The sequence below is a fragment of the Scleropages formosus genome, chromosome 5 (genome assembly GCF_900964775.1).
Source record: "Scleropages formosus chromosome 5, fSclFor1.1, whole genome shotgun sequence".
Taxonomy (NCBI): Eukaryota; Metazoa; Chordata; class Actinopteri; order Osteoglossiformes; family Osteoglossidae; genus Scleropages; species Scleropages formosus.
Window position 1 is genome coordinate 14,175,214 of NC_041810.1, and position 27,332 is coordinate 14,202,545.

The 27,332-nt window shown below is 45.5% G+C and overlaps 2 protein-coding genes across 5 annotated transcripts; one reads left to right on the forward strand and one right to left on the reverse strand.

Annotated features, from left to right (window-relative positions):
- Positions 1–988: 988 nt before the first annotated feature.
- LOC108938834 (clathrin light chain A-like) lies at positions 989–7,395 on the forward strand. Of its 3 annotated transcripts, XM_029251942.1 has the most exons (7): positions 989–1,236; positions 2,295–2,332; positions 2,427–2,544; positions 2,646–2,757; positions 3,182–3,235; positions 4,717–4,752; positions 6,051–7,395. In XM_029251942.1, exons 1-7 carry the CDS (start codon positions 1,116–1,118, stop codon positions 6,226–6,228), a joined length of 657 nt encoding a protein of 218 aa, XP_029107775.1. In that variant the 5' UTR covers positions 989–1,115; the 3' UTR covers positions 6,229–7,395. The 3 variants fall into 3 exon arrangements, with proteins under 3 accessions (XP_029107775.1, XP_029107776.1, XP_018615301.2); XM_029251943.1 differs by lacking the exon at positions 3,182–3,235; XM_018759785.2 differs by lacking the exons at positions 3,182–3,235; positions 4,717–4,752.
- On the reverse strand, positions 7,151–27,332 carry gne (glucosamine (UDP-N-acetyl)-2-epimerase/N-acetylmannosamine kinase). 2 transcript variants are annotated; one of them, XM_018759774.2, is made up of 13 exons: positions 27,091–27,332; positions 26,674–26,725; positions 16,954–17,174; positions 16,052–16,506; positions 15,371–15,523; positions 14,467–14,679; positions 14,255–14,342; positions 13,164–13,374; positions 12,629–12,761; positions 12,324–12,545; positions 12,062–12,244; positions 9,212–9,328; positions 7,151–8,980 (listed from the first exon to the last, which is right to left on the reverse strand). In XM_018759774.2, the coding sequence occupies exons 1-13, from the start codon at positions 27,180–27,182 to the stop codon at positions 8,745–8,747; spliced, it is 2,376 nt and encodes a 791-aa protein (XP_018615290.1). In that variant the 5' UTR covers positions 27,183–27,332; the 3' UTR covers positions 7,151–8,744. The 2 variants fall into 2 exon arrangements, with proteins under 2 accessions (XP_018615290.1, XP_018615291.1); XM_018759775.2 differs by lacking the exons at positions 26,674–26,725; positions 27,091–27,332 and adding an exon at positions 21,118–21,309.

Genomic DNA, 27,332 nt, shown 5'->3' on the forward strand with positions numbered 1-27,332 from the left:
TTGAACATATTTATTCGAACCGTAACATAAATAATTAAAAATATACGTTAATAGTAACGGATAATAATTCTGTAGAATTTTGCTGTGTGCACAGTTATTAAAAAAACAAAATCAACTTTAAAAAAAAAAATTTAAAAAAATCCTTCCCAGAGTTTATTCATAACGTTATTCCGCCCTCTAGTGGTCAAGTTAATCAAAGACCACACGTGTGAGATTAATCGCAGTCACACACTAATGTTGCCATCATGAACGAGAACATTAGGGGAAAAAGGAATTTGAACGTGAAATTCTTCTTTGTGGTGTTTGCTTGTAAGAGAAATCTTGGAAATGGAAATTATCCTACTGTAAATGTAATGTCAAAACTGTGAAGGAATTTGCCTACAGAAAATTGGGACTGGTCCTTGTGATACTCGTAAATCAAATATCGTTTTGCCCAAATACGAACGAACGAACGAATGTTTATTAATCCTAGAGGGAAATTCATATCGGATGCATGCAGTGTAAGAACATACAAACAGACATACATACGACAGATATACTAATCATATCATACCACACACACACACAGATCAAAACGTATAAAAATAAAGCTAGGACGGAAATAAAAAGGCAAACATGATTTAATTTTAAATTCAAGAGATGCGCATATATTTTTATGAATAATATGAAACATCCATAAATTGAAAACAATGAGCTATTGCTGCAGTCTGCATTTTTGGTAAACAGTGTTTAATACATGCTTGTGTTGCATTCAAATATTTTCTCACTTTTTTTTACCAAGGATAATTTTGTTTTTAGGATTATTACATAATGACCATGAAAACTGCCTGCATTTCCGATACTGACCGTTTCTGCACGTTGATGGTCATCTGACTTGAAGCTCCAGAATATCATTGGTTCACTCGGGTCCAGGATTAATATCCACGGCTCACGGTTGGTGAAAATCCACGTCTGTCAAATTTCAAGCCTTCTGATTGGCTCGGCGGGTATTTCGCCTACTCCTTCTTCGCTGGAGGTCTGACGTTACTGGGTATCCTATCTGCAGAGCTGGGCGCCTTTTGCTCCGTTTCTGCCTTTTCGTCCATTATTCAAATAATATTTAGTTTCAGAGGGAAATGGACGACTTTGGCAACGGGGTTGTGGTGGAAGAAGACCCGGCCGCCGCCTTCCTGGCGCAGCAAGAGAGCGAGATCGCGGGGATCGAGAGCGACGAGGGACTCGGCGTCAATCTGGCAGGTGAATAAGAATAGAACCATGGAATAAAAACGCGGTGTTTTGTCTTAAAAATCATCGAACTTCGTGCAGACGGGAACATCTTAATAACAGCCACCGTCGTCATAATGTCAGGGAATGTATACATAATGCAGAAATCATGTCATGATCATGGCGACAACATCTGAGAGCTCAGGGGGGTTTAATCATATCTTTCTTATCCATCCATTAATAATTGTCGATTAAAATTATCAAGTTGGGAAAACGTCTGCAGAACTGACGCACGTTGCTTGCGAAACTTTGAGAGCTCTGAGCGCGCTGCGGTCACGACTCAATCGCTGGGATTCGATCCGACACCCATCGCGGCGTCTTCTGTAAACAGAGAGGTTGTCCTAATGCCCGACACCTCCGAGGATCTGATCCAACACTCAATACGAGGTGCAGTGAACGAGCTGAGGCTCTTTGGGCATCCATCTTGCCTTGGGACTGGAGCCAACATCCACCGCATGGTTTTTATGCAAACTTAAAATCTGTGCTATAGCCCCTGACTCTCAGATGTGATCCAACACCCAATACATGGTGTTGTGCAAGCAGTACAGCTGTTTTTATGCGCATCGTGGCCTTGGAGACCATCCAACACCCACTGCATGGAGTCATGAGAACAGTAAGTCTATTCTCGTGCCCACCCTGCCTTGGGCGTCGATCCAACACCCACAGCATGGTATTGTGGCAGCAGCAAGGCTGCGTTAATGTCTGCCAATCCTTGCGATTCAAGCCAACACCCATGGCACTGTGTTGTGCAAACAGTAAGACTGTTCTAATGTCCTCCATCCCTCGGGAGTAGATCCCACACCCATCTCTGGGTCGTAGCTTGCAGCTAATCGGAGGCGAATTCTCGGACAGATGGATAGAGTTCAAGCAGAGGACTCTTGAGTGTGAGTCACGAAATCATGTGATTGCTCCACGTGTGCCTGGGTCTCGACATTATGGCTGTTTCGGGGGGGAGCCGGTAGCATGTTATGTCAAGGACGCAGACGGAAGGTTGCGGTTTCTAACACGTACCGAATCCTTCTCCCACCTAGATGGGGTCAACGGAGCCATCAATGGAGAGTCACAGAGGGTAAGTGGCCCGCGGGCCATCACCGCCATCGTCCACCCTGCGACGCTGTGATGGCGCACCCTCCTGTCGCTGATAGTGCCCCTGTGCCACGCAGGTGAGCAACGGGCCCTCGGACGCCTACGCCGCCCTGGCGCAGGTGGAGCGGCAGCCCACGGAGCCCGAGAGCCTGCGCAGGTGGAGGGAGGAGCAGCTGCAGCAGCTGGAGGCGCTCGGTGAGTAAGCGACCGTAGGAGACCCCGGGCGAACGAGGTAATCGCTGGCCCTGCGGAACAAGGTGCGGCCCCGAATGAGCGCGTTGCCGCCCTTCCCCCAGACGCCAGGTCACGCACGCAGGAGGTGGAGTGGAAGGACCGAGCCAAGGTGGAGCTGGAGGAGTGGTACTCGCGGCAGGACGAGCAGCTCGAGAAGATCAAGGCCAACAACCGGTGAGTGCGGCGGCGTCCCCTGGAGGTGGTCCCTCACAAGGAGGCGCCGGTCTTTCCATACCAATATTGTGTCCTCCTTAAGTGCCCTGCAGGTGATGAATCGTATTTATATTCACAGCACACGTGACGAGACAAAACGAATGCCGACGACTGTAAATTCTGCTCCTCTTTGCACATTTCTGACTCCGAAGGCAGCGCTCGCTCTTTCCTGCAAGTTATTTTCATTATGATTATGTATTGCAGCAAACCCCACCCCCACAGGCGTTGCGCGTGGTCACACTGAACTTGGTTGCCGGCCAGCTGGAACGAGTTGTGAGCAGGCACCGAGGTGGCCTCCACCCGTTCCCTTGTGACGTGCGTGTGTGCGTTTCTCACTCTCTGTCTCTCGTTCTCTCCCGCTAACCGCTTTCCGCTGGGACTCCAGGGTGCTGGATGAAGATTTCTACAAACAGCCCCTTTCTGACCTCATTGGCTATGTGTACGTCCTACAAATCAACTGCGCGTCTTTTCACACACGGTCCTGTAGCTTAATGACATTTGTCAATGTTCATTTTTACATATTTCTAGCATTTTCCATCAAGCTTCTATGGTAAAGTGCGGTATTTGGTGGTGATTGTAAAAAGTCAAACAGCTACACACAAGTTAGTGAAAGATAATCGATCGTGATGTGGAGCCACTTAAGACGACTTTTCAAAGAACTTATGTTTTTTTTTTTTTTAAAATCTATCTTCTAAAATCCCACCCCTGGAGTAGCATATGCAGCCTAGATTTACCTGCCAAGCCCACAGACGGGAGTATAGAGCAGCCCGATAGGAGTGTGATACCGTCTTAATTCAACCCACTTTCTCTGCGTTTTCAGCTTGTATCTGGTGGTCCTGAATGTTGGTGATCAATAAGATGAACATTGCACACCTTTGAGATCAATTGGTCAACAGGGAGCACAGGATAGGGGTTTTAGATGAAATGTTCTTCAGTAACTTTTCATTTAACGTAGATCAAAGTAATTACTAAAATTTTACGATATCAAATTACACACATATTAATATAAAAGGTCTTATTTAAAAAAAAAAAAAAAAAAAAAAAAAAAAAAAACTATAGCTATATGCAATATTTTTACAGAACCAAACTGGCGAATAGATCAAGGAACGCTTGCATTAAGCTGTTGTGGACTGTGACACAATGTATCCCGAGGTTCTTAAAGAAGCGTGCGGCTCGTTTCGCTGTACTGACTGTCGAGTTTGTGTGTTCCGGGGCCTCGTGACATCGACTGAGCCGCTATATCCACTGATGTCCGAATAGTACCTAAAATACCGCGGTAGGAACGTCAGTAACTGGAAATGAAAATTGAACTCTGAGTTGAATGCTGTTCAGCCTGATCACATTTTCATATGTTTGCAGAGCATTTCCAAGTTTAATTTTTAAATTTTAGCATTACGTTAAGGCCCTATACCCTGACTGGAACGAAGAGAATTAAAGAAAAGCATTACGTGAATGTTGGCAGCATGTCCACATGTATTCATATGCGTGTGGTTGTTACTTGTTTAGCAAAATAAATCTGGAACTACGATTGCATTGCTAAATGATCTATTTAAAACAAAATGTACATCAAATATGCACTCTGGTATGCGATGTGAGCACTTTAAGATTGTACTGGTTAAGAGTTCCAGATATACATTCATACACACATGAATCAGTACTTTGGGAATACAATCAGGAGATGGAAATTTAGCAGAAAAACCAAATGCACTGCAGTCTGAAGAGGCAGATGGTCTCATCCAGTAAATTGCATGGTGCTCGTGTTGGGCAGCAGGCATCTTTAGTGGTTGTGTGGGACGGGGGATTTAGAGAAGTGCATGCTGGGAGCGTGTCACCTACCCCAATCTGCAGTTATATTTTCAGAATTGTGCTGACCTCTGATCTGCTCTTTCTTCCTTCTTTCTTTCCTGTGCATCCCTAAAGCACGCACATTAACCACCCCTGCTACCGCCTCGACCAGTTAAGTAAAAAGAAAAAAAGACAAAAAAAAAAAAAAAAAACCCACCAATATTGTTGTTTTCCTTGCCAAACGGGACCCCTGCCCCTCAAACCATCTGCATCCCACTTCTCCCTCTGTAGATCTGTGAATGTGGATCCTCCTGTGGAGCTCATTCCTACATGCTGTGTGCACGCACGTGTGTTGAGATGCCCCGGTTGTGCTGAGTGTCTCACATGGAGGGAGGAGCTGGACCAGGGACACTTCCTTACCTTTTCAGCATAATGGCGCTGTATGTCTCTGTCAATATGGTTGCTATAGTGACTGTCTGTCTTCTTCAAGGAGGACAGAGACGAGTATTGCGAAAACATGACGCAATAAGGGTACGCAGTCGCGGTGAAGCCCAAAAAAATCTTGAGAATTTGGAAGCAAACGTTTCCTGCTTTGCAGGAATGCCGTTTCACACGTAATATAGCTGAGGCGCGAGAAAGGGGATGATCCTGGTCACAGGCCCCCCTGTCATCTTCACTGAATTGTTGGTGCATATAAGTATGGCACTTTGTCAAAGGGAATTTTATCTCCTGCTTATGTTCTCACACACATCCTCTTTCGATAAGTGTAGTTTTGCTTTTATTGGAGTGGCAGGGCCTGTTAACATGAGCACTTTGGGCTGTTAAACACTGACCGGGGGGGCTGTGCCTTTCCTTGCTGAGAAAAACCTACACAAGAACAGTGGAAAGACAGAGCACAAATGGTGTTTTAACAAAAGGAGAGCCAAAAGTAATATATAAATATATTAAGGAAGTGACATTTCTCTGAACCTTGTTCCAGCCCCTCCCTTCCTAAAACTGGTCAACCTGTCACAGTTTATGAATGGAGACAGCGCGCAAGGGCATGCTGCATCAGAAATCCATATTCATTGGGATTTCCTTAAATCGGTCAGGAACGGCACGTTCCACCGTAAGTACGGTCGTGATCCAGCTTCAGTGTGTTGGGCTGGCTGTGTTACGATTGTTCTGACCCCTCCCGTTGTTATGCAAACACAACTGTGCCACAGCAATGCATTTAAATATGTGCTTTAAGTGAACAGGTGGAGTTCACTTGGAGCAGAAGGGCCATTTCAAGTGACCGTTGTGCACCTGAGTGGAAGCTAAACGCAGTCGTGGCACCAGGTTGTACATGTACTTCAGCAGAGCTGTGAAGCCGTGATGGCTGCACCCCTATTGGCACTCACCTCAGTTTGGCAGGCGGCTGAGGGGAGAGACGAACCTAGCGGGCCACGTCTTCTGCCCCAGCTCACCGTCCTCTGTTGTGCCTCCAGAGCGGCTGAGGAAGCCGTAGCGGCGGACGGCGGCGGCGACGAGTCAGACCCAGGCACAGAGTGGCAACGCGTGGCTCGCCTCTGCGACTTCAGCCCCAAGTCAAGCAAGCAGGCCAAGGATGTGTCGCGCATGCGATCCGTGCTCATCTCCCTCAAGCAGACGCCCCTGGTGCACTGATCCTGTCCTTCTGGCACTGCCCCTGCCACATGGCTCCACCCCCCTCTGCAAGGGGGAAACTGCACTACAACCTGAATATCACCTGCGTGACGCAGAACACAGCTGCCGTAACTGTGGATCAGTCTGCGCACTGACACACGGAAAAGGATTATTTCGGTTTGTTGGTTGTGCTGTTTTAGGACCAAAATTCTGTAATGTTTATTTTCCTTTGTCTCCCAGGAATCTCAAGTACTGAGTATTTGTACGTCAAGTCTACAAATATGGTATATGTGTGCGTGTGTACTTATGAATAGAGAAGTATATAAGATATATATTGTACATGTGGGAAAACAGAAATGACTTTATTCAAGATAAGAGCTGTTACACTGGTGTTCCATGTGTGTTAAATAGTGTTCCATACTTGACCTAAATGTCATTTAAATGTAAGTGAATGAAACCTCACTGATGTTGGACTGTTTATTTCCACCGAGGGTGTTCACACATCTAACAAACAGCTGAGAGGAAAAGCTACAACAGGGACAATCCATTATTGACAAAAGCAGAGTGAAAGCACGGTCTTTCACGGATTTTACCTGACACTAGAAGGTTCAGGAACAGGCCGGATGGTTTTGGGCTGAGTGCAACATCAGGCTGACCTTGTCAGAAAGAACAGGAATTTCAGATAGCTGCTCCCCGACAGCCACGCTGGTCAGCAGTAGCGGTGTTAACGGGTCTTTCTGCAGCAAACAGCACAGTGCCTATTGGTCACAGCTGGGGGTAATAAAACTGAACCCCCTCAACAACAAAAGGTCATAATTCATAAAGAGGAAGCCAATGTCGCAGGATTGCTCAGGAGCGATGAGGAAAACATGGTGTGCTGCAAGAGGCTTCACTGTGTTTTATAAGTCATAATTTAGCTATAATAAAATGTTACAGCTTTAGCTTTTCCTGTTAAACTCTTTGTTAAAGTTGTAATCTGCACTAGATTTGTGTGGAAATCATCCCTGGCACTGCTGCAGTGAAAGGAGAAAATTTCCCAAGAGCACAAAACTAAAATTAATATTCACTGAATCAGATACTCTTTCACAATTCATACGAAACTGGTGGGGGGCGAAGGAAAAAAAAAAAAAAAAACTATTTCTCCAGTAATAGGGTTGAACTTAGCAATGATTTAACCTTTTTTTTTTTTTAAAAAAACCAGAAGACTACTATGAAAGCGTGAAATTGGCACAATCCATCTGACAGCCACCGCTACAAGGGCTCGTTGTCCTGCCCCTGGAATACAGGCGTGGCCCTTCAGGAGCTAATGGATGTTTGTGCAAAAAGTAGCAGCTCAAGAAGAATTACAGGCATCAGTGCCTCTGTAGTCCAAGTCAAAGCATCCAGCTTAGGAGCCTCTTTCCAGAAGAGGGAGGAGAATGCCCTGTCCTCAGCTGTTATGGGCTCTGACGCCATTGCAGAGCACAAAGTGCTGTGCTTCAGGCACAGCAACGTCAGGAAATGTTAACCATCAGCAGTCTTACATCCCTCATCCTATTTCATCGCTGACACAACCTCTGCGGCTGAGTGACCTTGAGAAGGCTGCGTACAATGCGCCTACTAGCTCTGCGCTGCCAGTCCCTCTTGAACCAACAGCTTACTTGGGTGCTCATGAGGAAAACTGGGAGCGGCGTGCACTTTCATGTCGAGCGCTGAGGGAGCGCTTTCGGTCAGAGCCGCTCTGTGCCTCATGTGTCCACTGTCGTCAGCAGCTCAAGGCAGATGTCTACCGCTGGGAATTTTGGAATAAATAAATGAATGAATAAATACAGTACAGCTAGTTCCGTTGTCTCCAGGCATGGAATAAAACAAAAACATTTTTCACATACGGAAGACCATTAGAAAATAATATTTTCAGACAAATAAAAAAAAACACTGTTTAAATGTTTCTTATTCTGTCGAGATGATGGCCTCAGTTACTAAAATATTTATAAAAGTGGACAGACTGGATTGATTCCCAAAACAGTTTTGGTCAAACACATTCAAACAATAGGTCACATGTCACACAAGCAGTTCAACAACATAAAGGCTTATCGGTGACACACTTGCTGAAGTTTCCATGATGGTCACACCAACCCTGAACGGTAAAGCTTCGTGGCCGAGAGTCTCGGCTCTGCGAGTCCCGTTTGGCCACACGTCAGCTGCTCCTCCTAACAGAGCAATACACGGGGGTGACGGGACATCGAGATACAGGTCATCCGTATCTGGGCCCACAATTAAAATGTCTGGATAAACTGAACGAACGCTTTGTGTTGCATGTGAAGGACACGGACATGCTGGACTCCCCAGGAAACTCTTCGGTACCAACAACAAAACGAGTGTTCTTTCACATTAAGACACGTAGCACCAACATGTGAAATCCCATACTTCATTTGCTATCTTTAAGGGGGAATGTCCATGGGTTCGAGTGGTCTCGTAAATGGCACTTTGTCCACACAGCGTCCCAAACTTACATGAACTGTCCCAGTATGCTTCAGCCTTGCCCTGGGTAAGCAGCACTAGTAGGTCCTCCTGGTGGTATAGTCAAGGACCATGCTGGCAGCGCCCAGCAGGGCGGGCTCTTCCAGTTCAGAGATCACCACATGGATGCCTTGAGCCGAGCTGAGGGCGCGCTGCCGGATCGCCTGCTGCACGGGGTTCTGGTAGAAGGAAGCCAGGATGCCGGAGAGGACCACGAGGCCGGGGTTCACCGTGTGCAGGATGTTGACAATGCCCATTCCCAGTGCTGCGCCCGCTGTGTGTGTGTGTGTGTGTGTGTGTGTGTGTGTGTGTGTGTGTGAGAGAGAGAGAGAGAGAGAAAAAGAGTGAAAGACAGGTAGGTTGGGAACTAAGTTCATAGCAGCTCAGCAAAACATTTTAACTTGTGAAAACATACACATGTGGTTCATGCTGAGGAGAAACGCAGGTGTATTTTACTCATTTTCCTCAGGCAGTGATGAAGCCTGTCTCTAAAGGACCCACCTACCTGTCTGGAGCATGGCCTCAGCCTTTGAGTTCCCCAGGTGGGCAGCACTGATGAGGTGGGCAGCAGTGACCTGCTCATCCTTCTTCAAGGACATCCCCTCCACCAAGAGAAGGTCCTCTGGGGTGAGGACAGCATGGGTGCAAGTCAGTCACCAAAGAGGCTCACTCTCTTTCATACACACAAACATGTCTGTATCATCATTAAGAATTAATGACGACTGTATTAATAGAGGCAAGTGGCATAGCGGTTAGATATGTGGCCTTACACTGAAAGGACACAGGTTTGAATCCTACCTTCTGCTTATGGCACCCTACTTACCCTAATTTGATACAGCAGAAATTACCAACCAACGTCAACAACCACTTATCCCGAGTGGGGTTGCGACGAGCCAGAGCCTAACCCGGCAACACAGGCCACAAGGCCGAAGGGGAAAGGGACAGGCCCTGGATGGGATGCCAGTCCATCGCAAGGCACCCCATCCAGGGCTTGAACCCCAGACCCGCCACACAGCGGGCACTGGCCAAACCCACCACGCCACCCCAACAGAAATTACCCTGGTATATACATGTGTAAACCTGTGTAATTAGTTTGGTGTACAACTCCAACACACTGAGTCACACACACAGTCTGAAACTGCTAGTCACTCGTGGCAAGCTGGAGCCGAACCCGGAAACACAGGGCAGAAGGCTGGAGGGGGAGGGGGACACACCTAGGATGAGATGCCAGTCTGTCATAAGGCACCCCAAGCAAGGCTTGAACCCCAGGCCCACCAGAGAGCGGGACCCGGCTACTGCACCCCCCCAAACTGAGTCACCTTGGAGAAAAGTATCCACCCAATACAATGTAACCATAATAACAGCGCATAACTAACACTTCTTAGTGCACATAAGTGTGACATCCTTGATAAGGCACTGAAACTCAAGTATGTTTTCTGCCTGAGGATGCATCTGTAATATTTGTCCATTACACTGCAACACATTACAAAAAAAAAAAAATTTTATAACCTGTCATTCCACTGAAGAACAGTAAGTAAAGAACCTATTGTCCCCATAAAGAACAAAGCATATATTTTCCCATAAACACTTCCTCATGGCCCTGCCCACTGGTGCATGCTGGCAGCCACAGTTCCGTGAAAAAGTATTTTCTATTTTTTCTATTTAAAGTATATTCTATTTCCCCGATTTTCTATTTTTTTTGCATATTTGTCACAGTTAAATGATTGAGATCAAACAAATTTTAATATTACACAAAGATAACCCGAGTAAATACAAAATGCAGTTTTTAAATGATGATTTCATTTATTCAGGGGAAAAAAAAAAAGCTGTCCAAACCTACCTGGTCCCGTGTGAAAAAGTAATTGCCCGCCCGCCCCTTGTTACAATTATGAATGAACTGTGATTAACCACATTTTTTGGAAATCTGAGTTAAATTTCACTTGCCACACCCAGGCCTGATTACTGCCAGACCTGTTGAATCAAGAAATCACTTAAACAGAACCGGTCTGAGAAAGTGAAGCGCATTTCAAAAAGCAACACATCATGCCGCAATCTAAAGAAATTCAAGAACAGATGAGAAACAAAGTAATTGACATGTATCAGTCTGGAAAGGGTTACAAAGCCATTTCTAAGGCTTTGGGACTCCAGCGAACCACAGTGAGAGCCATTATCCACAAATGGAGAAAACTTGTAACAGTGGTGAACCGTCCCAGGAGTGGCTGGCCTACCAAAATTGCTCCAAGAACGCAACGACGACTCATCCAGGAGCTCATAAAAGAACCCAGAACAACATCAAAAGAACTGCAGGCCTCACTTGCCTCAGTTAAAGTCAGTGTTCATGATTCAACAATTTAAAAAAAAAAAAAAAAAAAAAAAAAAAAAGAAGGACTGGCCAAAAATGGCATCCATGGGAGAGTTCTAAGGCGAAAGCCACTGCTGACCAAAAAGAACACAAAGGCTCGTCTCACATTTGCCAAAAAACATCTTGATTATCCCCAAGACGTTTGGGCAAATATTCTGTGGACTGATGAGACAAAAGTTGAACTTTTTGGGAGGTGTGCGTCCCGTTACATCTGGCGTAAAACTAACACAGCATTTCATAAAAAGAACATTATACCAACAGTCAAACATGGCGGTGGTAGTGTGATGGTCTGGGGCTGCTTTGCAGCTTCAGGACCTGGAAGACTTGCCGTAATTGATGGAACCATGAATTCTGCGCTCTACCAGAAAATCCTGAAGGAAAATGTCCAGCCATCAGTTCGTGACCTCAAGCTCAAGCGCACTTGGGTTATGCAGCAGGACGATGATCCGAAACGCACCAGCAAGACCACCTCTGAATGGCTCAAAAAAAAAAAACACAAAATTAAGGTTTTGGAGTGGCCTAGTCAAAGTCCGGACTTAAATTCGATTGAGATGCTATGGCATGACCTTAAACAGGCCATTCATGCTCGTAAACCCTCCAGTATGGCTGAATTAAAACAATTCTGCCAAGAAGAGTGGGCCAAAATTCCTCCACAGCGATGTGAAAGACTCATTGCCGGTTATCGCAAAAGCTTGATTGTAGCTGTTGCCGCCAAGGGTGGCACAACCAGTTATTAGGTTTAGGGGGCAATTACTTTTTCCACATAGGGCCAGGTAGGTTTGGACAGCTTTTTTCCCTTAATAAAAGAAATCATCATTTAAAAACTGCATTTTATATTTATTCGGGTTATCTTTGTGTAATATTAAAATTTGTTTGATGATCTCAATCATTTAACTGTGACAAATATGCAAAAAAAATAATAAAACCAGGAAGGGGGCAAATACTTTTTCACTGCACTGTAGGTGCGGGGGCAGGGCAGCCTTAGTCACTAACCGTCATGCAGCCTCTTGGCCTCACGCTGCAGGGCAGCACCGGACGCGTAGGCCTCGATGCAGCCACGGCTGCCGCATGAGCACTCGGGTCCTTCCAACGACACCATGATATGGCCCAGCTCGGCTGCGCAGAACGTGCTGCCGTGGACGAGCTCACCGTGTTGCACGATGCCACCACCAATGCCTGTGGGGAAATGCCAGGCGAGATAAGAGCAGGAACCCTGGTCTAACCATGCACCATCAGCCGTGGTGGGCATCCATACCTGTGCCGGTGATGACAGTCACAAAGTTCTCCACTCCCCTCCCATGGCCGAACTTCCTCTCTGCGAGTGCGGCGCAGTTCCCATCATTATCCACCCACACGGGCAGGTGCAGCGTGTCTGACACAGGTGTGCGGATGTCCACTGAGCTCCACTCCTGGATCAGCTTAGTGGAGTGTAGGATCACACCCTTGTGGGGGTTCACGCGGCCCCCGGTGGAGATGCCTGCAGGAGCCCAGAGAGACAAGATGCAGCTTTGGGGCCTCACGGAAAACAGCCGCACACTACGTGACCCAACGGCCACTTACCCACTCCCAGGATGCGGCAGTTGAGGTTCACTGCAGCGTCACATGCTGCATCGCTGCACATCTTCAAGATCAGAGCAATTCTGTCCTCGTAGGTTTTGGGGTTTGGCTGGCTGTATTTCTTCACAATCTTCCCCTGTCGCGAACATTGGCACTCCCGTTTAGACACGCCAGCAGGGTTCAAGCCAAAAGCAAAAAAAAAAGTGCAGCAATATGAAGATCCCTGACAGGTGAAGGTGGATGGTTTTTATACATTTTGAGATACGCACCATGGTAAACCTGATTCTGGAAGGGTACAGTGTGGGTCAACACTTCATTTAGCTCAGAAATACTGTAGATAATGTAACGATGCACTAGCTGACCATCTCAGCACTAATGATTTTAGTGATTTCACTAGAGCCCACAGTTTCACTAGCACACCCATGCTACAGAAGATCAGATGGAAAGCACCAGCCCCTAACAAGGAAAGGATTAGATTGCCCAAAGATGTGGTTCCTCATCATTGCTCAGGTTCGGGGTAAGGGCCACGCAGTCTTACCTTCATGCTGACAATGGCCACTCGCAAGTTGGTGCCACCTAGATCCACAGCCAACGCGCTCTGGGTCTCCAGGATGTGGTCGATGTCCTGCGAGATGCATTCCTTCACCGTGGGGAAGCGGAAGGTCTTCTGTAGCGGCTCGTCCAGGTCGATGGACTGCAGGAACTTCAGGATGCGCGGCACTGCATTGCCATCACCGTAGATCTTGGAGCTGCAGCATGGGGGAACATTTGATGGTCAGTTGCATTGTGGGTAATCTTCAAAAAAGCTTTAATGTACCATTTCCTCCAGACTCAATTACACACAACATCCTCAAGAGTTGTTTATATTCAGAGTAATGCTTCAGTTCTTTGACATTTACTTAAGTATTACAATGCATACCGGCTCTTCATCTTAAGAAGAAAACTCAGACCAGAAGTCTGTTCATATTTTACTTTGCAAATCCAAAGTCATTTTCTATTAAGTCACAATCAATAAAGGCTTAATAAGACATCCCTCAATTTATTCACCATTTAGATTCTAATATCATTAAAATAGCAAAAATATGATACAAAAATAATCTCAAACTTAACATTATTAACTGAGCTGCGTCAAAATTACGACAAATTTCAGTTTACTAAAAGCCAAAATGTGTTTCCACAAATTTAATGCGGCTCAATGTTCACCGACTTGTTACTGATCTCCAACACAACATAATGAAATTTTTAAATGACAAGTGGCAAAAAAAATTTAAAGGGGGGGGGGACAATAACTATATCTTCGAAAATTCAGAACTCAATTGCTTGTTCCTTGAGGTGCGAGTATATGCTGCAATAAACAAAAATGACAAACTAAAGGCTGCCGAGTCCAGTCACAGAAGAGGCACACTTGAACTGCCCTAGTAAAACATGCGGTGTTATTAAATGTGCAAAATAAGCCATAGAACTAAACCATAATAATTATTAGAAAACATAATAATAAATAATAATAGCAGCAATTAAAGCACAATTTTCTCACAGAGCTGTAGTGGTGCATGCCCATTAAAATGACTCTGAAATTCAACCAGAAATGTTCTTTTGCACAAAGTTGGGAGGCAGTCTACCCGTGTGTACCATGGGTAGCGCTTCCCAAACTGCAGCTCCAGGGCGTGGTAGATCTTGTTCTGGGTGTCCGCATCCCGTACATGCAGGACATTCTCTCCTGCAAGTCGAGCACAATTCTGGCTATAAACATCTCCTCCAATAAAATGACAAAATGAAAGTCAAAATTCAACCAAATGTGTTGCTGCTGATGATGCTGATCAAAAAGGGGCAACGGACCGTACCCGTCTCCCTGCCCGTCTGCCGGGTGCCCAGGTTGATGACAGGTGTCCCAAAGGCGCCGGCCTCGCGCACGCCGCAGCTGCTGTTGCCGATCATGCAGCCAGCGTGGGACACCAACTGGATGAACTGCTCAAAGGGCACATGCTTCACTGCCCGGAAGTTAGGGTGCCGCTCGATGCCTTTCTTCCGCATCACGCGCACCATCTCCTTGCTGCCTGTGGGTGGGGATGAGACGAAGAAGGTGGTGATGAGTGTCCCCCAATGAACGGCATTCACTTGTCCAAACAGGGAAACAGGTAGTGTAGTGAGTACAGATGCTTCCTGTGGATTCAAGTTTACAGGTTCGAATTCCACCTCTTGCTGCAGTACACCTGAGCAAAGTTATTTACTCCAAACTGTTCTAGTAAAAATTATTCAGCCGAATACCGGTCTATAATTGTAAGCAGCTTACCATTACAAGTCCAACACTATGGCTCCACAAAAATAATCAACCTCACAATGCTGAGTTCTTCATCACACCTGCTACTTTCTGCATCAATCACACCCACGGTATAGCAACTGCTTAAACTGAGAGTTGCGGCAAACTGGAGCCTAACCTGGCAACACAGGGCACAAGGCTGGGGGGGGGGGGGCGCACACCCAGGACAGGATGCCAGCAAAGCACCCCAAGCAGGGCTTGGACCCCAGACCCACCAGAGAGAAAGCCACTGCCCCCCCCGCCCAGCATCAATCAGCCCTTCCACAATATTCTGAAATGCAACCTCTTCTAATTTTCTATTAAAGTAAATCTAGATCTGGACAAACACATACAGTGCTTTCCCATGTTCATAGTTCTTGTGTCTCAACTGAACTCTATCCCCTTATTACTTTTAATAAATCCCAAGCAGGGTTCTGTCTGCAACGTACCTGCATCAATGTTGGGGAACAGGATGAGGGTCCTCTTGTTGAAGGAGATGAGGGCATCCAGCATGAGTTCGTAGATCTTGATTGAGTTCTTGATGTCAGTGGTGACGGGGTGCTGCAGGGCAACGATGTAGTCCTGCTCTTTGACGTCATCCCCTGTGGAGGACATCCACTGTCAACACCAACACCGAGAGATTCCTGCCCCGCACCAATGACACCACCTTCTCCCATTTAATGGGTCTGCAGCACCAGATAAAATCATGTTATACAGCTGACTTCAGTAAATTTTAAACAAAATTATGTGAATTTTTAACTTTTTGCATAATACAAAAAGGAAACTAGTTTATAGGTCATTAACCCTGAATGAACATTTTACAACCATTTAAACCTGCTTTGCAGGTCTGATTAGTTCAGTATCAGGAAAATAGATCAAAGAATATCCTGGTAGAAACAGTAGCAAAACATTTTTATACCTAGTGGATGCATTCTGATCTGACACAGAACTCAAAGTCAAATGATCATTACAATCTCCTTAAATACCATCTCAGACTGAAGCAGCGTTCAGAAAGCAGCGACACTCCGGTCACTAAATGCTGTTGGTGAGATGTCTAAAGTAAAAGACACTGCGCTGGGTCCTGTTCCTGCAAATAATGGTTCAGAGGTGATAGAAGGTTCCACACCCACCCAGCCAGCTGTGAATGATGTCCATGTAGTCATCGCGGCGATGGGCAGACAGCAGCTTGTCATATGAGGGACAGCCGGTGAGCAGGATGCGAGAGTGGTCCTCGCACATGGCGATGAGGTGCTGCTCTGCACTGCGGGTGCAGCAGGCGTGGTAATGTGCCAGCTTGGAAATGGCATGGCGGATTGAGTCATCGATGGTGCCGCTCACCTCGCCGCCCTCCAAGTGTAGGATACGCACGTTCATGAGCGCGGCAGCTGTGGCCAGAGCCAGTGCATCAAAACGGTCGCCGTGCACCACCAGCACGTCCGGCTGAAGGCGCTGCAGCACGTCGGGCAGCTTGACCAGTGCCAGGCCCACCGACTCCACCATAGCCGCCTCGTCCTCCCCGCGCACGATCGTGTGCAGCTTGGAGCCGATGTCAAAGTCGTCCTGCTCGATCATGCGGAATGTGTTCCTGCCAAAGAGGACACAGTTTTGTCTCTCCGGATTCTGCTGTCACCACAGACGCCGGAGTGCTTGCAAAACAACGGCTCTGACGGACCACATGGGTCCCATGTCAGCAGGCACATCTCTAATTTGTTACCACGAGTGGGTTAAACAAAGCAGTAAATTAACTTGCCAAAGCGCCATATTTTCCTTGAACAACCAATAATGGCATTATGCCAGAGGAAGCATATTTTTAATTCCACTCATTTACTACATTCCATTCATTTATTGCTTGTGGTTCGAAACAGCTCAATGACATCAACAGAAACATCTCTTCAGCTCACACTGTCAACACCCTGAGCAATAGGAAGCAAACACAAAGCCCTGTTTGCACACAGAACACCTTGATCCTTTCCAGGGCATCAGCACACATACCAGGTGGTTGCGGGAGCTCGACCTTGGCTGGCTATCTTACCCATAGTCATCGATGAGGTGCGAGCCCAGCACCATCACCTCCAGCTCGAAGTTCTCGGGCTGTGCCTTGATGCCGAACATGATGGGAGCCAGTTTGGAGTAGTCCGCACGGTTGCAGGTGGCCACACAGACACGGAGCCGCCGCCTCCTGCCCTTCTCCTTGGTGCCCTCTGGCTTCTCAGCTCTCTCCCAGGTGCGCTGCATGCTTAGGTAGTACCGCTCCTGGAACCAGACCGCAAGAAGGAAAATGATCATCTGGAGGATGAAAAAATGACGACCAAGAAGTCAGGTTAGGTGAAGGTGCCTCCGAAACAAAGTTTGCAGAAGCGTTTTATGTGAGGAGTATGAAGGAGCCACCTGGCAAATCCCATGTGAAACAGACATCAAAATTAGGCCACGTGCTAACATTTGACCAAAGGCTGATGTTGAGACACAAAGGCACGAAGGAGAACAAAATCTTAAACTAAAAGAGGACGACGCTCACGTTGAGTAGGAAACAAACATTTCCATCTTCAGTATCTGTGAACTTTGACATCCTTCGCACTGATGGCATAACTGGAGTGATCAGTCAGTTCCCTGCCCAACTGCACACGTCATTGCTTTATAAACAGGGTGCTGCCTTTCTGGTGTTTCGGGTAAGAATGAATGTAAAGGCGAGTGACAGTTTATCGTGTCTTCTCACAAGCAATAAACACAGCGTAACTGAAAACAGCACTACTGATATATAACTAGTGTCTTTATTTTTTTACATCAGTTACCCCTAATTACCCAGCGAGTTGTACACCAGCCTGAACAGACACGTAAAGCCCAAACACCACTGCAAGGGGCACCAAGAACCACAGCTATGTAACCTCCAGTGTGTGTGTGGGTGTATTTGTCTGTGCGTTTGTGCTGGCAAAACTAGCCCTGGAAATCACCGAGCCTAATCGTTCGGTCTGAGAGGGTGGGCTTACGACCCGGGTTCAGTGACCAGGCTTGATGACATCAGAGTGGGCTGCTCCTCGGCCTTGTCCCGCGGGGGCACAACCTCTTAACTAAACACTGGTGTTGTAATGACACAGAGCAAACAGGATGGGCGTGTCTTAGTCTCTAGCACATGTCAACAGAGCGTCCTTGAGCAAACTTCACAAACTGAACTGGTCCGAATCCACGCTCTACATATGGAATGCAATGTATTTTAAAATATACAATTATCTTCTAGTTTAACTGCATTTCATCTTTTGCTTTACCCTGCTTAGTGCTTTCCCCCTCAAGCAAAGTAAAACTGGGTCGAGCAGTCACCCTACGTGCAAAGGACCCGGGTTCAAATCCCACTCCTACTGCATTACCCTTGAAAAAGGTACTTACCCTGAATGGATATGGTAAAAGTGACTCAGACATATAAGCAGGTAAATGACTGAATGTAGCCTGGTGCACAAACCTAATATTGTAAGTCACCTTAGAGAAAAGTGGTCGGATAATTAACATCAACTTTAAAAAAAAGTTTAAACTTAAAGATGCACCAACAAGATGGTTGAAGGGCTTTCACCCTAATAACTAGAGAACCTGATCACTCCCTTCATCCCAGCAAGAACACTCTGTCCTTGCACCTCTGGCCACTTGGTGGTCCCATTCACAAGGGGTCCACAATCTAAAGCCCATCAGTTTCTGGTTTTGTCCCCACTGTGATGGAACAAACTCCCTCTGACCTTCAGAACTGCTGATTCCCTTCCAGCATTCAGCAAAGGTCTATAAACTGGAATTTGTGTGATATGACTATGGCTGTATCAAACAAGGTGTGCTTCAAGAACCATGTGTATCTAAGCCCTCTACAGGTAAAGCACTTTTGTTCACACTTGTGAGTTGTATGTTGTTTCTGCCAAATGCGTAAATGTATATTTTTCGTTATAAAGCACTCGTTTGTCTACAGATGATCATTGCTTATGTCACAACTTTAGAGGAGGAAGCAAATCAAGTCATTGCCAGCAAGTGGTATCACGGCCCTGCCCAACCTCCTTGAGAGCCCTGATCTACACCTGTCCTGCTTCCTGGACGTGAAAGTGTGAAAAGGCTCGAGCTGTTATCAGGAAGACTACAGACGCAGACCAAATACACGTCCAGATCGCACCGACCAAGACTAAACAGTGTCAGTATTGGAAAGGCTGATCTCCGAGCACCTGCATACATTAGGTTCTGTAATGGTAATCCTCTCTTACCACCTCAGTGGTTCTGAGGTGTCGGTACATTTTATTTCCATTATGTCTGTTTTCACAGTCTTTTAATACTGTAAATATTTACCGTGCTGTTTATTTAGAAAAGAATCATTCCAGTTTTTCACTGCTTTGTTTTACGTGAGGCGCTGTAGCCTCACGCTGCTTCCTTCGGGAATCTTTATCTATCCACCTTCTCCTGCGGATGCTGGGCATGTGGCAGCCTCCACCGACATGCTCTGTCCATTGTGCTGGTAAAAGAGCAGGCTTCTCCCACAGCTGTACAATGTGGAACCTCTGGTCCTTCCACGAACGGACTCACTACCACATTAGATTTTGCATTGAAACTCACCTGTAAGTAATATTATTTAAATCAAAAATTCTCATAACAGAGTAACTGGGGACCCTTCTCATGATATAGGAAATATTTAGACTTAAAAACACACTTTTCTCTGGACTTTCGTGAAAAAATTCCCCATTGTGACACTTTTTGAATGCTCATGTTTTGGGCTACAGGATTTTTTTGCAGTGCGAGGCATCACGTGATGAGTGGAAACTGCGACAGTGAACTGGACTTCGGACCGCTGTCCTAGTAAAGGGACAGAGAGTGGACACGTAGTCGTTTAGCCGTGTTTGTTCAAACAGAAAATTGAGGGTTCTACATATAAAGCACTACGCAGAGCACACGCAGTGAATGAGATGGACACATTGGACCATGTAGGACACAGAAAACACTTGAAACCTGTGCTGCACACTGTATCACACACACACACTTGCTGAAGCCGCTTGTCCCGAGCAGGGTTGCGGCGAGCCGGAGCCTAACCCTGCAACACAGGGCGTTAGCCTCGAGGAGGAGGGGACTCACCCAGGATGGGACGCCAGTCCATCGCAAGGCACCTCAAGCGGGACTCGAACCCCAGGGCCACCAGAGAGCAGGACCCGGCCAAACGCACTGTGCCATCGCACCCCACACTGCATTACTTATATGCTATTTAGTTACCTTGCTTTGAGGGGGTAACTGAATCCTGGTTCATTTTCTTTACTCCCTATGGTTCATCAATACGGGGTGATACAGTTAATTTAGTCATTTGTATGTTATTTAGGTTGGCTAATTCAAAGTTAATTATTTTTTAAAAATAAGAGATAACTGTTAAGGAGAATTCTAGAATGGAATGAAGTGCTTTTCCGAGGATAAATTAAGTTGACTAAACTCTGAAAAGTATCTGAAATCATTTTGTTAACAGGGCAACATGTGGATTTCATTCATTTCAGACATCTTTAGGAAAAGGCAGTATATCCTCCACATATTTTTAGAACCTGTACCTACATGTTCCTTAACCACTGTGTTGAATCATATAGACTTAGCATCGGGCTTCCAAGACAGCGCGGACCAATTTTTGGAAAAGAAAATAACGTCATGCTGGAGTATCACCAAGTCACATGAGCAAAATGACAAGTGAACGAACAGAAAAGGTCAAACCACGCAAAAATTTCACATCTGACAATAAGTCGGAGCGAGCAATCCACGACTGAATTTCAAATACAAATTATGTGTACGAAAGCAGCACGGAGACAACTAGGCCTTGTGGTTCACCAGCACATCTTGTGAGAAACACAACTACAGAGTGTGTAAAAATAGCAACACAGATGTGACACTGCACACAGGTTCAGTTCATCTTTGAGATACACCGCTTAGGTGGGAATGTTTACCACATTCTGCCTGCCACGCAATCAGTCGCTCTTCAGCTCACACACAGTAAAATCTCAGAGGCTGATGGAAAAGGGAAGAGGGAAGAACAGACGGTGAAGATGGAAACAGACGCTAGGCCTGGTCATCGCCTCAGAAGAATTCCCCGTGTGCATCCTTCCCTCCCCCACAGCCGCTGGCCTCTGCTCCCCGGGTATTTCTGCCAGGATGCTACGCTGTGAGGAGGGGGATGTACGAGAACAAAGGCAGAGGAAGATGGCTCACTCACGTGGGGGTTTCTGCTCGACTGCTCGGAGTGCATTTCTCCAACCGATGGCCCTCTGCTCTCTCTCCCTCGCTCGCTCGGTCTGTCTGCGTTTTGCCGAAGCCCCAACTCCGTTTTGGATCACTCACCGCCCCCTCGCCCGCTCACTCTCGGCACGTCTGCTGCCTCTGAGAGCAGGGAAACGGGCACGAAGCCACCAGATCCACTCTGTGAGGGCGCGCACACACAAACACCTCCTTCGGCACCACCTCTTTCTTGCCTTAAGGGCTGTCATTGGCCAGAGAGGGAGCCACTCCTCTTACTGGGCAGAATATATGCAAACAAAGGTGGATAACTACTGAATGCCTCTCTCAGGAAATCTCCCGACTTATAAGATTTTGTACTTCTTGGATATTGCCATCATTACAATATTATTAAAGACAAGCAATGACTACAATTTCACAACAGACCGAAACAATTGAAACACTTGTTCCTTTGTTCGCTGTAAAGTCACATTTGTATGTGACTGTCGTCATGGGAACACAAGCCATTTCATATTTACTCAAAGTGACAAAGGAGCAGTCTATATGGAAAAAGTAAAGTGGACATCAGGCAAGCACTTCACACACAGTGAGTGTTACAAAGCATCCTGACTCCATGTGACAGATCATCCTCCAAATCATACTAGTCTGAGAAGCAGCACATGACCACCCTGCAGCACATGACTGTTCTGGGCCTGAAGGCTATGGGACCCACCCCCACTCTGACCCGATCCCTGGTCGCACGCAGCATGCGATGAGACCGTGAGCGCCTGCTTTCTGAGCTGCTTCATGCCCCAGGGCCTGTAGGATGAGCTGCTAACCCCTCCACACCCACAACTCAAATATCAGCACCCCCACAACAGATGTCACCAGTTCAGGTTGTGCAAATAACTCAAAAGGCCAGTTTGCTTTTACTAAGGTAGCAACAAAAAGCAAACCGCAACATAAAGCAAACATAAGGTCAAGAAACAAGCTCAGTAACAATATAGGGAATGGATTAATAACATTTTTATCTCAAGTGTCTTAAAGTTTTCCTTATACGTACAGTTGGATATTGCAGAAGAAGAATTCAATTCAGATCAGGCACTTTTATTGAAGGTTCAAGAGCAGAACCAAAGGTCTAGAACCAACAGTAACTCTGAGATTTCAATATGATTAAACAACGGGAAGCTCGCACCACTCTTGAGAGCAGTCCTGGGCAGCTGGGTCCAGCGTTTCCCAGCTCTCCTTACAGTCCTGAGAGCTTAGAAAGGGCGTTAGACTCAGTGATGTGAGACACTGACTGGGTGGAACACAATTCTCCTGCACTAAATCCTCCTGGATCATATTTAAAATCACTGTCTGACATGTTCTACTTGCACAACCTTCAAAACACAGCCATTTACACTAAAAAAGACACAAATAAGTTCTTTACGCAAATATCACTCATATAAGAAACCAGTGCAGTGTACACAGTCTCTGCTATTTCTCATGTCACTCGACTTGTGATCTTGTCTCAACATAGAATGCTACAGCCACAGATAAGCCTCCAGAAAGCATTTTTGTTGAAAAGAAAAAAATATACATTTAAAAAACACTTATTTAGAAAATGTGTTTTTTCAAGAAAATACTGTCGTGATATAAAAGCTATCAGACTGGATGAGGAGTCATTAAATGAGAGAGAGAGAGCATGACTCACTTAAAGTATCCTTAATATCAAGTATCACTGGGAAAAAAAAAAAAAAAAAGTGAAACTTGGCTGTGGGAATCCCACTCCTGCTACAGGAACCTTGATCAAGATACTTACACTGAACTGATACATTAAAAATTATCCAGCTGCATAAATGGGTAAATCACTGTAAGTAGCTTAACACCAAGTTGCTTTGTGAAGCAGAATCAGCTGAATTAATAGTTGCAGCATTGAATCTGCTGAAATAGGATGTACATACAGCAGTTTTTTTTTTTTTTTTTTTATTATTATTATTATAGAACAAGGGTGGTATCCACATGCTTTGGAAAGTAAAAGCCAGAGTAGGAATAAAATACCTCCTGCGGAAGTAATATGAACTCCTCACTGGGCAGAAATGTCTGTGCACTGAACAATAGCCTCACTATGAAAAAGAATGTATCTTTTCATAAGCTGTTGCAGCAGCTAAAGCGTTCCGTGAAAAAAGATAATAAGCTGAAGAGGTCTGCATGCTTTCCAGTTGTGCAATTATTTCACAGTGGTCCACATTAACAACATTTTCCATTCTAATTACAAATAATATCCTGTTCCATGTTATTCTGCTCCACACGTTTCAGCCCATAACAGAGCTATAGCGGGGACTCCCTGTTTCAGCAATTAAGTCAAAGTACTGTGCTTCACAGAGAGACTAAGAAAAGTATCATTGATATGACCAGTTCATTCAGGAACACTGTTTTCACAGGACTGCGTGAGAGAGGACAAAAAAAATACATACAAATATTTAGCCAAATACACAAATACACAAAAAGTGTGTAACTGTTTAGGGACCCAGCAACAACATCTAGATGTGTCCTGATGATACTGAGCACCTCTGATGGAATCATAACTTGTGGTAACTGATGATCATCAGTGGCAGCTGAGGGTTAAAAAGGCACAGACAGTACAGACCTAATACCACATAACTCCTCCCAGCTCCAGTAACCCTCTCATTACAAGACACGGTGCGGACAAAGGTTCCCTAATAACTCTATAAAAACACAGTTATAAATCATACACCAACAATGTGTGTGTGTGATTGAAGCTCTGCACAGCCAAAGAGAGAACATTTAGGCACACATTTACCTCAACCAGTACTAAATGACAATGATGCATTAATACTCTCAAACGCACTGCACATATATAGTATACAAGAGGAATGAGTACACCCCTGTGTACTTAAATGTCAAATGACTCAATTATCGCATTATTTCTGAGTTGACAAGTAGGGTATTGGTTTTTACTTCTACATAACAGCCAACAGTTTAGACTTACTATATTAAAAATACAGGCCCCACAGTAGGAACTCAATCCAACAGAAGTCAGTACACTTTTCATTAATGAGAATTAAGCGTTTTACTTTTTCAATAGTTCGTATGTCCACCTTTATTTTGATGACAGACTCAATCCTCCTCGGCATGGAGGATGCCAGTGTTGCACAAATTTCTGGAGAGAAATTCTGCCAAATTTTTTTTTCAGCTGCTGTTTGCTGGAGGGGTTGTGTTGCTCTACCTTTCGCTTTAAAACACCCCAAAAGGTGGACATATGAAGTACTGAAAGAAAAAAAATAAAAGATTTGCACGATAACCACCTAAAGCACACTGCCAAAATCACACAAAAATTTCTAAAGATGAAAAAAGTGAAAATTTTGACCTGGCCTAGTATATCACCTGACTTGAACCCAACAGAACACCTTTCAATGCAACCCCTCTACAGCACTATACTGTATAAGTACTGTGAACTTGACCGGCAAATAAACACCAAAATCGTCAAAACTTTTTTGTTTTACACCCAGCATAGGAAAACCAGGCACATTTGTTGCTCAGCACTGTGAAATGTTTCATTTGTGTTTGACCAGTGATCAGCTCCACATGAGCATTCTGAGATGTGGAAATGTACATAGAACCACTTTCAATTCTATGATTTTACACAGTAGGACAATAAGACCCCTCCTCTAATGCTCACAGTCCTAATGACAGAGAAATCGAATGTCACATGACAAATAACGCATAACAGAATTAATTTTGTCATCTATCATTATTATATTCATCCATCCAATAACCAAACGTGCAGTGCAGGGTCACAGTAATCCACAGCCTGCTCCAGAAGCATAGAGCATGGGGCAGGGTATTAACTGGACGGGAAGCCAGTCCATCTCAGAGCAACAGCAAACACATGGCTGACACACACACTACGTTCAAACAGGGACACCAAAGCCACTGAAACACCTGTCTTTGGACCATGCGGGAAATCCACGTGAATAACCACCAGCTGAGCTGAATTCAAACCATTTCTCAAACCCACAGTACAACAGTGGTGAGATCCCAGAACTACCCACTTCACCACCATGGTGCCCAAAATAAGCCAACATTGCAAAGCCACAGAGAACATGAATGTCCTGAGAGAGCTCTTCGGTAAAGAGGAGTGGAGAGGCCAGAGTTCTCCGACATGATGTACAGCATTGATAAAATCATCACGTCCATGGGCAGGAGACTTCGTTCTCAACACATGACATCAGCATGTTCACTTATTTTACTGTGGTCACTTTTTCTGACACAGTGTAACAAACAGGATCCATCTAATCAGACATACTTTGTATATTGTGACAGTATTTATGACTGTATGCTGCAGAGACCATCGTCTCACTGAATTCAGCACACCCAGGAGTCTGTACAGCTGTTGACATACAGTGATGGGACAGCACAGTGGTTACAGCTGCTGCCTTTGGACCCAAAGGTCACAGGTTCAAGTCCCACCTCCAGCTCGCTCACCTCCCTTGAGCAAGGTACTTAACCTTAAGTCATTGGCTCCACTAAATTGCCCAGCTATATAAATGGGTAAATTTCAGCTGCTCTTTGCTGGAGGGGTTGTGTTGCTCTACCTTTAAAATCTCTCTCACCTTCCTGTTTTGCCTCTGCCATGCTGTCCACTCCTCATGCAAACATAATACAACTAAATGACCAAGCATAGAAAAAAAGTACACGTCAACCTGTATCATGAAGTGACATTATAGTGCAGTGATTGTCAGAGAACATATTGCATATGGGTATGATGTTATTCAAAAGATAAAAGGAAACATATTACACAAAAGATGTAAACATACTGCACATGGGTATAATGCTGAACAAGTAGGGCACAGCAGTAGTAAAAAAATCCAGTGTAGATTGAGGTTATAGGAGGGTGTTTAGAATCTTTATGGCTGCCGGGAAAAAGCTGTTTTGGTGTCTGGTAGTTCTTGTTTTGATTAGTCATTCTATCAAGTGGCCTGGTGTAGCTCTCGTTCTCCTCTGCCTCTCTCAACCGGTGTCCCGCAGGGCTCGATACTGGGTCCTCTTCTCTTCTCGATCTACACCTCCTCCCTCGGCCCGGTCATAGCCTCCTATAGATTCAAATACCACTGCTACACTGACGATACGCAGCTCTTCCTCTCCTTTCCACCTGGAGCATCAGATGTTTCCGCACGTATTGCTGCCTGCCTGTCGGACATGTCTGCACGGATGACTGATCGCCACCTCCAACTCAACCTCTCCAAAACAGAGATTCTTCACCTCCCAGCTGGCCTGTCCTCCTATGACAATCTTATCGATCAAACTGGACAACTCACTCATTCTGTCTACCTCCTCGGCTTAGAGTCTGGGAGTGACGACTGACTCAATCAGCTGCTACACCCCAACCAGACCCCTTCGCTTGTCTATTTCTGCCCGCTTAGTGGTCCCGCGCACGAAAGGTAAAGCGCAGAGGTTCTCAGTTCTGGCTCTGTTGTGATGGAATGACCTCCCCGCTCATTCAGACCTGCAGAAATATCTGTTTACATTCAAGAAGGGTCTGAAAACTCACCTTTTCCAGACTCACTTCGCCCAAGATCTCCAGCTCATGTAGATGTACGTCACTAGAGAAAAGCATGATTTGCTAATGAATACATGGAAGTCGTTTTCGGACAAAATCAGCTGGAATAGTATAGATACTGCGTTGCATTTCATTAATTGCTTCAGGATAATCATGCTGTGTTGTCATTTTTTTTAGAATAAAAAAAATGTTTGTTAGTTACACTGTTGTGATAAGTACTTTTTTTATATTCGCTACACACTCACTCACTGTTACAAAAAAATGTTACACAGTTTGCTGTACAAGACAGAAGACTAACTAACGTCACGTCAGTCAGTGCTAAAAGAATGTAGTCACACTCACGAGAAATGTAAACATACATCATAATCATGAACAGGCACAAAACAACAAGTCACTTTTTTTCCATACCTGATACCCGGCGGGCTGGGAGACAACTGCAATGCAGCAGCTCGGACTAAATTTCCGGATTCCGACGTTCTCACACAACGACACGGCACCATGAAGCGCTTCCGAGGGCCTGGCGGCAAAAAGAGTGCAGGAGCACAGTAAAGAAGCACAACACGACGTACGCGAAACGCATAAAAGTTCCGAGGACAACCGGAACGCAGCGTAATAAAGGAGCCACAGCAACTCCCACCGCCTACTGCGCA